The 14189-nt window shown below is 39.0% G+C and overlaps 1 protein-coding gene across 2 annotated transcripts in view; it reads right to left on the bottom strand.

Moving 5' to 3' along the window:
- Nucleotides 1–14189, bottom strand: part of Pik3c3 (phosphatidylinositol 3-kinase catalytic subunit type 3) — a 94642-nt gene that overhangs the window by 56546 nt on the left and 23907 nt on the right. For both annotated transcript variants that reach the window (XM_052741743.1, XM_052741742.1), the window contains exons 6-10: nucleotides 12681–12776; nucleotides 10206–10277; nucleotides 8592–8696; nucleotides 7887–7979; nucleotides 2532–2717 (exon numbers count right to left, since the gene is read on the bottom strand). In XM_052741743.1, the coding sequence (XP_052597703.1) occupies nucleotides 2532–2717; nucleotides 7887–7979; nucleotides 8592–8696; nucleotides 10206–10277; nucleotides 12681–12776 (552 nt within the window). The remainder of the gene's footprint in view (nucleotides 1–2531; nucleotides 2718–7886; nucleotides 7980–8591; nucleotides 8697–10205; nucleotides 10278–12680; nucleotides 12777–14189) is intronic.

The raw sequence follows: 14189 nt of genomic DNA, 5'->3' as shown, positions 1-14189 counted from the left end.
TCTTTGAGAATTTCATTCATGTATACTATGTACTTTACCATATCCATAGACCTCTCTATGTCCTCCTGGATCACACCACCACACCTCTCCCAACCCCATGTCCTTCTTTTCAAACAAATACATGGAAGAGACTGTGAGCAGATGCTAACACTCTGGTCAGAGGAAGGGCTTGAAGCATTGGTGTCTCAGCCTGAGCCCCTTTGCCGCTTACTGGAAGTCAGCAGGAGTCTGGAACTGCTGTCACGGCAAGAGATGTTCCTCATTGGAATGTTCTCTAATGTGAAGTCTCTAAGTCTAACGTTTGCGAGGGAGTGATGTGTTTCTCCATTAATGTAGCTATGTGCTCTTTTCCAGCACTATTAAGGAAGCGCAAAAAAAAGAAATTTACTTTTAAAAAGAAAACCTTGGACAAGACTCAAGATTCAAAGACAATTCCCATTGGCAAAGTACTGCTTCTCACTGAGTTGCCCAGGAAAGGGGGAATGTCAGAAAACATCCCCCATTTATGTCACATATCACCATCTGATTGGCTGGATATCTGGTACTCTACATTCAAACAACACATTTTTTCCCCATTTGTAAGGAAATAAATTAAAAGGAACACCAAGTAAATCACCCGCTTTCTCCTTATATAGTCACATGGTGGGGAAAAAAAAATCCCCTACACACGGAAGATGGAAGCTTTAAGTAAAACAAAGCAAAAGGGGAAAAACAGGTTTCTACACAAGTCAATGAAACAGAAACTTCCCAGGAACCACAAATATGTATAGTGACCACCACCTTTCCCAAGAACAGTTTACTCCGTGCTTCAGAGAGCAAGGCTGCGGTCAGAGGCATAGTCTTCCCTGTGCCTGCAGACAGGAGTCACTGTCCGTGCAAGCAGGTACAGCTCTGGCTTCCCCTTCCCACACTCTACTGCTGTCCCCACCTTTACTCATGCTGAGCTCTCTGTGTGGAACATAAACAACTTTCCGCCAATGTGTCTCTAACACTATCGTCACTCAATTCTCATGCAGAACTTCCCTGTCTGAACCATGTAACAGCAAGAATCAATACTTAAAAATTCCTAAACAGAATTATTAAAAAATTAAATTTATATACATATTAAGAGATTTACTTTACAATTATAAGAGTGGTCAAGTCTTAGGAAGATGTATCACAATGCCGTTTGACACGATAGAGCAACAGCCAAAGGTGAACATATCAGAGTCTTTCCTGATGTAAGCATACACACTCAAAACACAAGCAAACACACTCAAAACACAAGCAAACATACTCAAAACACAGCACACATAAAAAGAACCATTCTAAACAAAGAAAGATTTGAATAAAACTACAACAAAACACACTTCAGAGGACAAGATACTAAAAGCATTCATACTAATAAAAGGAAGGCAAAGATGTACATTATTTGTGCTTAGCTGCAATGAGAGGCGAGCAACACAGCCTTGAAAAGCAGATGTAGCTTTTCTGGTATCATCTTACACCTAGGAAATGTGAGCGCTCAAGAAACATGCATAAGAACCAGAGAAAAGGACAATGAGGTGACCAAAAACAAGCGCTGTACAATGACAGCTTTTTATTTTACCTAATGCATAATATGAGAAATGAGTATTTTGTAATAGTAACAACGTAACTGCCCTATGATACATTTAATTTAAAAAATACATACGACTTTATAAGAGATGTGAATAAAAATTCACACTGCCATGCAAAAAGGCTGAACTTCATAAAACTGTCAATCATCTCTTAATTCAACTTAAGGACTTAAGATTAAGATTCCTATGACAGTTTTATAAAACAGTTATTCTAAAGATTATGGAAGGAATCAATGTCCAAGGGTTAGATCTGCCTGTCCAAAAGTGCAGTTTTCATTACCAATGGCCAACAGTTTCATTAATCATGCCACTGTGAGGAAGTGCCCAGAATACAAAATAATAGCATGAAGACTGTGTCTACACCTGAACCTCCATGGGAATGGAAACTCCATGCTCAGGACATCTCCCAAGGAGTCCAATAAATGCCCTTTCTGATTAACAAGCTGAGTGCCAGTGGAAAGTACTGGAGGAAGAGGGTCTCATCATGTAACAGACCTGGAATTCAGTTTTCCTCTCACAGCACCCTTGTGGAAATACTTCTGGAAACCTAACTAGTACATCTGTATATATTTTCCTTAGAAACTACTACTACTACTACTACTACTGCTACTTCTTGTTCTTGTTCTTCTTCTTCTGCTGCTGCTGCTTCTTCTTCTCCTTCTTCTCCTTCTCCTTCTCCTTCTCCTTCTCCTTCTCCTTCTTCTTCTTCTTCTTCTTCTTCTTCTTCTTCTTCTTCTGCTTCTTCTGCTTCTTCTAATTCTCCTTCCTCTTCCTCCTCTGTCTCTCTTTCTCTGTGTCTCTATCTCTGTTTGCCTCTGTCTCGCAAGCACACACATGTACAAGCCTGTAACTAGTGACCAGTCTTAAACTGGACTCCTTTTAAATGTACCTGTCAGACAGTCAAGTGGGAGTAATGAACGGTAATGTACCTACCTCATCATCGGCCTGCCGCAAGCGGGCCACAGCATACCGCCTCACTGTTGGGTTGGTGTAATGTGAGGAGAGCAGCTCCAAGGAATCCTCTACATCCATAGGCTTCCACTTTCCCAGAAGTTCCAGTGCCTGCTTGGCCTCCTGGGGTAGGTCCCAATTAACACATTTCAAGAACTTTGTCAAAGCCTAGAATCAGAAAAGAGCTGACATTTAGAACCATATCCTATTGCCAGGTGAAAGATGAAGGCTGAGGTCTATGTGGCCTTGACAGGAGGATCTATAACAAAAGGATCCTGGTCATAGGTCGGCAGTGCAGGACACAGAACAGAAGCATTTTCCTTGTAACTTTATACTTTCCAGGATAAAAAACATTGCAGGGCACAATAAGTTTTTAAATTTGCTTTTGTGGTTTAAAAATATTAGAGGCCTCAAGACAAGTAAATATTTGACACAAATTCCATGAACATTAACATGTCTTGGAAACCATCTTAGCTTTACAATATCAACATCATCTCACAAGAAACCCCCATGAGCCATGGTGAAAGTCCCACAGTTGGCCTCACTCAGTATCTGACCAGGGTGGGTTCCTTAGCCCTGCTGCATACTCTCAAATAAAGATGAAACAGAAACCAGGATGTCACTCTGAGAAGCAACTCCTTAAAGAGACAGGCAATTAAGACAATCAAAACAAAACACTATAATCCAAACACCAAGATAGCTAGGTCCAGAACCAGCCGCAAACGGTCTGTATGGCAGATGGTCTTCTTTCTAGAAGCTTCTTTCTTTGGCTGTCCCCAAGTTTGCCTGAGCTACCCTGCAGAGATCACTCCTGATTGCACAATCAGCACATGCTCACTTCAGAAAGGCACACCCCTGTTGTCCTCAAGGTGAGCCCGACAGCCAGGTCTCCTGGAAGTACTCCTGGCAGAATGCACAGCTCTGGCCATTCTGTTAGTAATGTATCATCTAAGGATTAGCTCTTAAAGAAAGACAGCTCTAACACTTTAAAATCTTGCTCCAACAAAACTCTTCTCAATTCTCCCAGAAGTGCTAGCTCCATAGCATGAGGAACTTAGTGAGGTCGGTGACGACAGAAGGGCCCCTGGGGCTCAATGGTCAGTCACTCTAGCCAAATGGGCAAGCTCCAGGTTCACCGAGAGACCCTGTCTCAAAAAATAAGCTGGGGAGTGATCAAGGAGGAAGACACCTGACTTCAACTGCACATGCATACTCAACTCCTCACCACACACATACACCCACAACACAACACAACACAAGAGAGAGAGAGAATGAAAGCAAAAAAAAAAAACCCCACCTCCTCATTCTGCTTTTCTGGTTACATTTCCTTTTCTCTCTCTTTGTTTTTTTTGACTGTGATAATCTTTTTTCTTAATTATTATTAATTTTGAAATCTATTTTACATACCAACCACAGTTTCCCCTCCCTCCTCTCCTCTCCTCCCATTTCCTCCCCCTACTTCCTTTCTACCCCCCTCCCCCATCCACTCTTCAGAAAGGGTAAGGCCTCCCATGGGAGTCAACAAAGCATGGCACATCACAGTGAGGGAGGACCAGGCTCCTCCCCTCTGCATCAAGGCTGAGCAAGGCATCCCACCATAGGGAATAGGTTCCAAAAAGCCAACTCATGCGCCAGGGACAGATCCTGGTCCCACTGCTAGGGGCTCCACAAACAGACCAGGATACACATCTGTACCCACATGCAGAGGGCCTAGGTAGGTCCCATGCAGGCTCCCTAGCTATAGGTCCATAGTCCGTGACCTCCCACTAGCTCGGGTCAGCTGTCTCTGTAGGTTTCCCCATCATGGTCTTGACCCCCTTGCTTATATAATTTCTCTTCCCTTCTCTTCAACTGAACTCCAGTGCTTGGCTGTGGATCTCTGCATCTGCTTCCATCAGTTACTGGATGAAGGTTCTATGAAGACAATTAGGGTAGTCACCAATCTGATTACGGGAGAAGGCCAGTTCAGGCATCCTCCTTTTCTCAGACTGTCAGACCTCACCCAGGTAATGGCAGCCAATCAGCTTATTTTGAGCATTCTCCTCCCACCTCTCCCTACCCTAGCACTGTTCCATCAGTAAGTACTTGGGTCTCCTAGATCTCATCATGTTTCCTTTTCATTTTCAGTTCTGCTCCAATGCACCTGAGCTCACCCTCCCTAAAGTACTGCATGTTGAGTCACATTTTCTAACTTGGGGTTTCCAGTTGCCAGTGAAATCTAATTCCCAGGTACAAATCTAGGTTGCTTTCATCCCATTGTTCCTACCTGAACCTAAACACCTGCTTACAATGATAACTGACAACCAGTGCCACCCGCATCCACAACAGCCAAGCATCGTCCCTCACACTTCATTACAGCAACTACCTACATTTACTGAAGCAGTCTATCACTACCCCACTTCAACTGGATGGCAACATTCTTTGTCAATTGTAATGCATGTAAGCAGAGACATGGTATGTTCAGAGTCAGCTAGGCCAACGCAAATAATTCATGCATCTAAGCTGAGTCCACTTCTGCTCTGGTTCAATATCAACTAGTCGGCAACACAGATATAACTTCTGCCCTGATGTCGCCATGTCAGATGCTGCTTTCTAAAAAACAACAAGTACATCTTTACTATCTCCACTGAGAAAGGATCTCCCTATTGCTTTTCCCCAGACATAATCAAAAGACAAGGAATTAAAAACTTGTTAAAATTACCATTATTTGTATGTGTGTGTGTGTGTGTGTGTGTGTGTGTGTGTGTGTGTGTGTGTGTGTGTGTTTAGATCAGAGGACAACTTTCAGGAGTTGGTTCTCTCTTTCCACCAGGTGGACCATGGAAATTAAACTCAGGTCATCAAGCTTGGTGGCAAGCACCTGTACCCACTGAGCAATCACAACAGTCCAACATTTACTATTAAATTAACAATTTTTTGAAGAAAGTTCATCATACAAGCTAGCTCGGAAAATTACAAAATTTACACTTTGGACTCTACAAGAATGAATCACTCCTTGTCTGATGTAAACCAAAAACGTAAGTATATTAAAAAAAATTTAATGGTCTTATCAAACAGTTATGACAATAAACTTTTTAGTAACAAATAAAGTAAGGACTTCAAGATTTTCATACAACTCTCTATTTAGACAGATCATTTAGTGAAAAAAAATTAATGAAAGTAGTAAAAAGTGTCATTTCCTAATAACTCATTTCCACCAAACTGTTTCTAGAGCCTTCCTGAGATCAGGATTGCTTCTCCTGAAGCCCAAATGCCAACCAACTTCATCCCAATGTGAGAACCAGACTGAAAGAATGCCCATGTGTCAGTTAGGGCTGGGGCACAGGAACATGTGCTTTCTACACAGCTATTTGCATTATCATAGGATCCCCAGGCTGCTGTGTGATGACTACTCCAGGCACTTCAAGGCCAATTTACATTGGTTTGCTCAACAGCCCTTCCTGAACATTTAAAATACTGTTTACTCCACGCAGTGACCTAAGATCCTTAATGTCTAAGAACAGAGGCTTCATCAGCAGCTTTGGAATCACAATGACTTGTGCCACACATCTTATATCATGCCAGCACTGAGTTTCTTTCGTGTGCATTGAGAAGTGACTGAATTCAGCGGGAAGTGACTATTAGGATAAAACAAAGGATTTCTCTTACAAGCCTTTCTGTCTAAGCAAGCTCTGCTCTGTGAGGCTGACCTATGCTTTGGTTCTGAACATCCTCACATTAAATTTCCCATCTTGCCATGCAGATTACATGACTACAGTATTCAAGCCATGGTTTCAATATCTCCATCCTGCAAACCAGCTGTATGACACTCTACTAATTCAATTTCCACATCACAAGTTCCATTCCTCACACTCTTTACTTAGCACAGCATGGTGCAACTAACTCAAGCTCTAGAGAATACAGGCTAACAAGCCACATGCTACTGAGGAGGAAGAACAGGCACGCAAAGCTGGAGTAACATAAAATCCTCTCCCCCTTCTCATAGATAAAAAGGTAACAGATAAGACTCATCCACAGACGGTTTCTAAGCCATCAATAAATGAAAGAGGGGAAAGTTGAGGAGCTTAAGCTGATCGCTAACTTCCTTTTTTACTTTTACCTTAGAAAAATGAACCAAGGCAAGTAGAGCATGTCATGAGACTGCAACACACTGGCTCAACCTCCACCATGAGATGACAGGTTCCTGATGCAAAGCTTTCCTAATGCATCTCTGCTGTGCCCCTGATATACTCAGAAACCCTGCTGCAAATCTTCTATGTTCTATTCTCTGTACCTTCACTGACCCTTCCCTTCTAAATCATAAACATGAGCATCTCAAGAAGAAGCATGTGTACCTTTGTGGCTCTGTAATACATCCTTATCTGTGTGACAGTGATGTACAATGCACACAGTGATTTGCTGAAGGATTTAAAGGTCCCTAGGATTCATCAGCTGTTTAAGAATGCGTGTGGAGCATATACATTGATGCAGGTTAAACATTCATATGCATAAAATAAATCAATCTAATTAAAAAATAATAATTAACCTTTGACCCTCAGCCTAAGACAGAAGAGCTGCAAGAACACAAAATTCATTATCATGGAATCATCCCATATTAAGCACAATAAACTACAGCTTCAATCCATCAAACAACTGTCCTACAGTTTAAAAGCTGTGCAGTGTTAACAGTTTAGACACAACACATCTTCAGAATTGGACCTACCCTGGCAGTTCATCCTCTTTCTCCCTCCAGAAGCCCCAACCCTCCAGTTTCCTTACCAAATGTCCAGTTCTCACCTCACCTCCATCCTGCAAACCAGCTGTATGACACTCTACTAATTCAATTTCCCCATCACAAGTTCCATTCCTCACATTCTTTTTCCTCTATGCCCATCACCTCCAGAATTTACAAGCTTTTTTATCGGTGTAACTGCATCTCTAATCACCAAGGAATGCAGAGACCAAGAGGATAAGAAAGAAAGGAGTCAGGATTTACTCTTCACATGCTATGGAACAGGTACTGTCATCTCATCTATGATGAAAAGCTGTCTCCATTAGAACAAGAAGAAATAAAGTATGCCACCCTATTATGTCTAATGTATACAAATTGCAGAGCCAGAAACTGAATCCAAATCCACTCAAAATTCATTCAGACATTTTCTAGGAGTTGAACCCCAGGAATATGTGCCTCTGTGTAGACACCCTTTACTATGTTTGTAAACAATGCTGTAGCAAGTATACTGCTGTGTAGCATGGTTGCTTGACCAAAGCTGCATTTTTAGTGTGGTTTTACTTTCCCTTGATCACAGTGAAAAGTCTACAGGTAAATCGGATACATAAACTATTCAAGAAACTTACTTTTTCTTGATTAGTAAGATAATATCTAAATTTCCAAACAAGATCTTGTTCTTCATACGTGAGCTGCTTGGTTGGAGGATAACTCACGATAATCTAAAACAAAAGATAAAAAATTACATTTGTCAACTATACACTTAATATGTATTTCATTCCATTTTTTCATTTGCTTAATATTTCTGTAACATAATTATTACACAAGCTGGGAGAAGGCACACAGAGGCAGCTAAGGCAAAAATGTGCTGAGGGATCCACCCAAAAGGCAGGTCATTAGGACATATGAGGAAAGATGAGACAACCATGCTCCATATGAACATGTGACTTCAGAGCATATTTCATTCAACTAGATAGTAAGGAAGCTAAAGTGGCAATGCCCTTTACCACAAAATCTGTAAAAACAAAATGAACCCTCCTCTTGTCAAATCAACACATAATTCTGTGTAGTTACATACAGCCTTCTTAAGGAACCTCAGGGATCATTTCAAAGAACACTGAAGTATGAAAATATTTACAATTTTCTAATTAGTCTCCACACTGACAGATTTATGGAAAGCCCTGAATGACTAAAGAAAAAAAACATGCTGCAGACCACATGAAACTGTTGAAGATATGAACTTACACAATTCATCAAACTATGAAATAATGTGTAATTCTAGCTATAATAAATTGTCCATTTAGATGTTTTATACAGTCTGTAAATTCTCTTACATTTAGCTGATCTCTTGTGGCAGCATTGGGTTTGAGATCGTGGTCAGATGGTCCACTTCTTAAACTCCGAGCAAGCTTGTGGTGTTTGCTCTCCACTAAATTCTCCTATAAATTATTTAGATATATAGAGAATGTAAACCTTAGAAAAAGAAAGCTCCAGTAGTTAGAAATTGCCAAGTCCTGTCTTACAGCCATTGTGTGATGTCTGATGTTTGATTCTGGTGCCACTTCAGTCCCATGGACCCACTATAACATGGTGAGACTATGGATGAATGTAGCTCCAGTAGGGAAATATGTAGATGACACCCCACTTCCTACACCTTCCAAATACCCCAAATCCTTACATCCTCTATCAAGTATCATCACTTTCACACTACTATCTACCACCACCAGACAAACCCCACCAGCCACTCAACACCTGTAACATTACTCCAAAGCTGCGGGTACAGACAGTGAGCCTGTTGCTTGACTATACTCTCCTGCTGCTGACTGCTTGACACGAGGCCAAAATCATCAACTGTATTATTAATGCTATCTATGGAGCCACTGAAATACCTGTAGCTAAGTGGTGGCACATGCCTTTAATCCCAGCACTTGGGAGGCTGAGGCAGGCCGGTCTCTGTGAGTTTGAGGCCAGCCTGGTCTACATAGCTAGTTCCAGGACAACCAGGGCTATACAAAGACACCTTGTCTTGAAAAACCATAAATAAATAAATACATAAATACAAAAATACATAAATAAGTTAATTAATTAATTTACCTATAGGTATAGAAAAAAGGATATTTTTGATTTTTACTTTATTAATAACACATTCTTACTTGTCCTTTTACTAATTTTTAATTCTGAATTGCTTGTCTTTACGTTTAACATCTCTTTGCGTAAGCCTTTTGCCTAGTGGATTTGGCAACAATCTTATAATAAAGTCAATCTTCATAAAATGTTAATCCACTGATCTTAACTCAGGGCTGTTCATCTTCTGTAGGACGCTTTTTCCATGACTGTGATGGCTGGTTTTTGTCAACGTGACACAGCATGTGCCATCTGGGAAGAGGAACCTCAGCTGAGAAAATGTCCCCATCAGATTGGCCTGTAGGCAAGCCTGTGGGGCATGTTTAAATTAATGATGGATGTAGGAAGGTCCAGGACACTGAGCATAGTGCCCTTCTATACAAGTAGTTCTGGGTGATATAAGAAAGCAAGAACATTCCTTCATGGTCTCTACTTCATTTCCTGCCTCTAGTTCCTGCCTTAGCTTCGCTTGTAAGTCAAATAAATTCTCTCTTCCTCAAGTTGCTACTGGTCCTGTGTTTATCACAGAGAAAGCAAACTTGGACCACATAACCCTTACTCAACAACTCCATCCACTAGCTCTTCACAATTTAAATAAAGTAGTTGCTCAGTCTTGCATCAATCAGACCTTACTTTTAGGATGTTACTGTTCCTTATAAGCATCCCATTTGAATTTCATTCCAAACAGCTGAAGTGTACTTATTACAAACTGTGTCTGGATAATTGAGATATGTGGATTACTATTTTAAAATATATTACATGGGTCTAAGCTGTGTTCATTCTAGAGAAAAATATGTTCTTAAAGGCTCTGTACAACAGCTTACCATAGACATTTGAGGATCAGGAACTTTCACTAACTCAAAACTTGTTAAAATTGGAGATGATTCATCACCATCCTAGAATACAGTACAAGGTTTAAAAGATAAAAAGGAGAAATTTTATGCAAATGATAAGTGGATATAATAATATACAATGCTAATATATTTAAATTCTATTTTTAAAACATCACCGTCCCATTTATAAACTCTTGTTTTCTTTAAATTTCATATTTATTTTTAATCTCTATCACTAATAAAACACTTTGGAAAAGAAAAAGAAAAATTATTACAATTAGAAAGATATAAAATCTGGAAACATAGTCTACTTTTTATTGTTTGCGGCTACAATCTCAAAACTTGGTTTATTATGGCAATGGACAAGAAAACACCACAGTTGTTTAACTTAAATCAGTCCAGGTGTCATGACCAAGGCTTATTCAAGGACTCAAGCATGGGTCACATTTCCGGCCAGAGACAGTGGCAACATAGCATCTCAGGGGACAACACAAGCCATCCCGGGGACAAGAGCACAGCACTAATTCTTGACACATGTCTTACCTTGTTGGTGTCATCATTCCTGAAGAATGAGCTTTTGTTTTAAATCGAACTCAGCATAATACATGTCGCTAGCAGATGTACTGCAATGGGCTAATTATAGTCAAAATTTATTCCCTGGGGACTGTGTACCTAGCATTATGTTTTGCTATTTCCAGGGGTTAGTGCATTCTCAATTTTACATATATGCAAGGAAATCAGGAGGGACTAAAGAAGTACTACGACTTCACTTCAGTAATTGAGTCTTACAGGAAACAACAAATTCCCACAGCTGTTGTTTAACAGGCTTGTTCTCGGTCACAACACCAGAAAACACATTTATCAGCCTAACTGTGACAGGTAATCTTCACTAAGGCCATCTGTCACACAAGACAGGTGACAAGAACGTCTGTTTCCATTAGGCTGTGATGCACTGGCCCAGCAATCCTTACACTAAGTGGAAATATGACAGGATGGGCAGACAGGCATTAATTCACCAGCAACCCCCTAGAAGCAGTAACCTTTCAAAAATATTGAAAATTCTAATTTCTATTCTGTTATTATCCATCTACTGTCTAAGCTGCCTTTCAAACGATCCCTCACAATGTTTGAAAGTATCGTCCAATTAGTAGGTTCTTCACGCAGAAGCCGCATACGAGCAGCAGTACGGCTTTAACAAACATGTATAGCACAAAACAAAAAGTAATTTTAAAATACATTGGTAAAAATTTTACTCAGTAACATTTTCCTTTCTTTTTGACTGTTTTCTAATAAACTAATACACACTATTAAATAACCTTCATTTCCACCTTTCCCAATCTTTCTCATATATAAAAGGCTGAAATAAGTTAAAGTATCTTAATCTTTCACTAAAGTGAAAAGAAACTATGAAGGGAAAAAGAACATTAACTGGAGAAGGATCTCAAAGTAATTACAAATTAACAATGCAAACCCAAATCCTTTCTTGTGAAAACCTTTCAAGTAACCATCTTCAAAGTATATAAGCGTGAAGTCACTGGAAACAGCATCAATAAATGATACTAATATGCAAATGTGATTAGAAGAGCTACTACTTCTAATGAACAAATGACCCATGTATAAATACTGTGTGCTAAAAGTGTTTACATCTCATGTCACATACAAGAATTCTGTTCTCATTTATGTGATTTAAACACTATTTCCATAGTAATGAAAGAAACTCTACTTTGAGGTTTCAAACTATACATACAAGGATATAAATATACATACAAGTATATAAGTATACATTTACATATAAGTATACATATAAATATGAGTATACATTTACCTATGTAAGTATACATATAAGTCTATAAGTATTCCTTTAAATATATAAGTATTTCTGTAACATTTAAAGGAAATCCCTTCAACATGAATTTAAAACTAATACTTTGATATAGCTACATCCTGAACACTGGGCTATCCTTCCTGTAATGAGTAAATATGAACAATACACAACTGTTATTTCAGTTGAGTAAAAACACGGTCTCCAAATTTTGAATAAACTATACAAATGCATGTCAATGAAGGCTTTCAATAAGCAAAGACACATATATAGTTCCAACATATTACATACAGGTTAAATAACTGACATCTGAACTTTCAATGTCTTGCCAACAAAACACTACGATTTCCTACTTTATTGTGCAAATGGATAGCTGTAAATAATGCTTTTACTTTAGTGCCATATTCACCAACTTGCAGAACAATTAATCAGAGAGTTTTAATCACTTGCATACTTATTGAATTTTGTGACCCAGAACTGCATGAGCAAAATGGGCTGCAGCTATGTGACAGGATTGCTTGTGCAGATGCAGATGCTGCTGAAAGCTATTGACTGCTCTCTGCAACCAAACCCCGAGTCTCAGCAAGAAGATCTCTACCCTAGCCCTTGGTGCTAGAAAGCAAAAAGAGTTCCAAGGAAAATACCTTTTCATAGTAAACAATACCATACTCCTTATCGTCACACTTGACACAGCGAAACTCAACCATCAAGTACATGAAATTAGAGCTTCGTTTCTCACTCTAAAAAAAAGAAAAAATGTACATAAATGACCATTTTCAACCCTTCTTAAAAAAGAATTTTTACCACAATTGAGCAATATATGACTCAATCAACTACTACTTAAAATCTAACTTTTGTTGTTATCTACATGTAATAGCCCATACAGAATCACTGTTTTATCTAGAAGAGTATGTTACTTGGCAGACCATCTCTAATCTCAATAAAATTCAGGGTTTAATCAGCATTTTGGATTTTATGATTTTAAAATTTGAAGGTGTTTTGAGAACTATTTTACTTTATTTCAAAACTAAAGATGACAATTTGTGCTTGTAACAACTTTCAGGAACGTCACCTTTAAACTACATAATTAACCCACTTCAGGAATTATTAAGGGTACAGAAAAGTAACCTTGTTTTTTTTTTTTAAGTTCATAACCAAAGATAAGAGGTTTAAGTAATTTTTATAAAATTTTTACAATTTCTGAATGTTCCTGAGATAACTTGTCATTAATCACCTTTATCAACAGTGTATATATACTGGGGGATATTTGCTTCTTTTGATACAAACAAAAAATAGATTCTACCTATCTCTCTCTCTCTCTCTCTCTCTCTCTCTCTCTCTCTCTCTCTCTCTCTATCTATCCATCCATCCATCATCTATCTAGCTAATCTATCTATGTGCATATATATGTAATATGCACTCTCAAAAACATAAATAAACCAAGATGATTTGACTAATCTTCCCCAAACACTGTTACATACGTCTTTAGATCCAATACATAAGATGATAATGTATAAACAGGTTACTTAGAGGAGAGATGGTTCACTGGTTAAGAGGACCAACTGCTCTGCCAGAGGACCAGAGTTCAATTCCTAGCGCCTGTGAATTGGCTAACAACCATCTGTAACTCCAGCTGCTAGTGGATCTGACGCCCTCTTCTGGCCTCGGTCTGCACTACACACAGGTGGTACACAGACATATAGGCAGGTACAACACCAGTGTTATTAAATTGTTCATTTCCATCAAGTACAGCCTACTGTCTGGTGAAAAGCAGACAGGAAGGGTAAAGTAAGCCCAATGTTACCCTTCTACACACAAAGCACTGACATGGAAGAAAACATACATGTTTTGAATGAACTATTTTTTTAATGGAACTATTATTAAAAGTGCAAAACTTAACTCTTCTAGTAGTTTGTGTTGAGAACATATGAATTCATTTTAAAAAGACCTCAACTTTACAATCAATATAAATGTTAAGCACTACCAGATTCATTTAAAACAAGAACAGTGGTTCTTCACACTCAATCTCTACCATCTTCCTCCCTCTCTCCCTCTCCTTCTCCACTGCTGAGAATCCTTGGAGGTATCAGAAGAATTAAGTCACGTAATATATACATCACAGTTGTCATTACCATTTTCAGTGATATTCTCCT

The sequence above is a fragment of the Peromyscus californicus genome, unplaced genomic scaffold (assembly GCF_007827085.1).
Source record: "Peromyscus californicus insignis strain IS unplaced genomic scaffold, ASM782708v3 Scaffold_17__1_contigs__length_78620276, whole genome shotgun sequence".
NCBI lineage: Eukaryota > Metazoa > Chordata > Mammalia > Rodentia > Cricetidae > Peromyscus > Peromyscus californicus.
The sequence above is the reverse complement of the archived record's forward strand: the minus strand, read 5'-3'. Positions and strand labels throughout refer to the sequence as shown.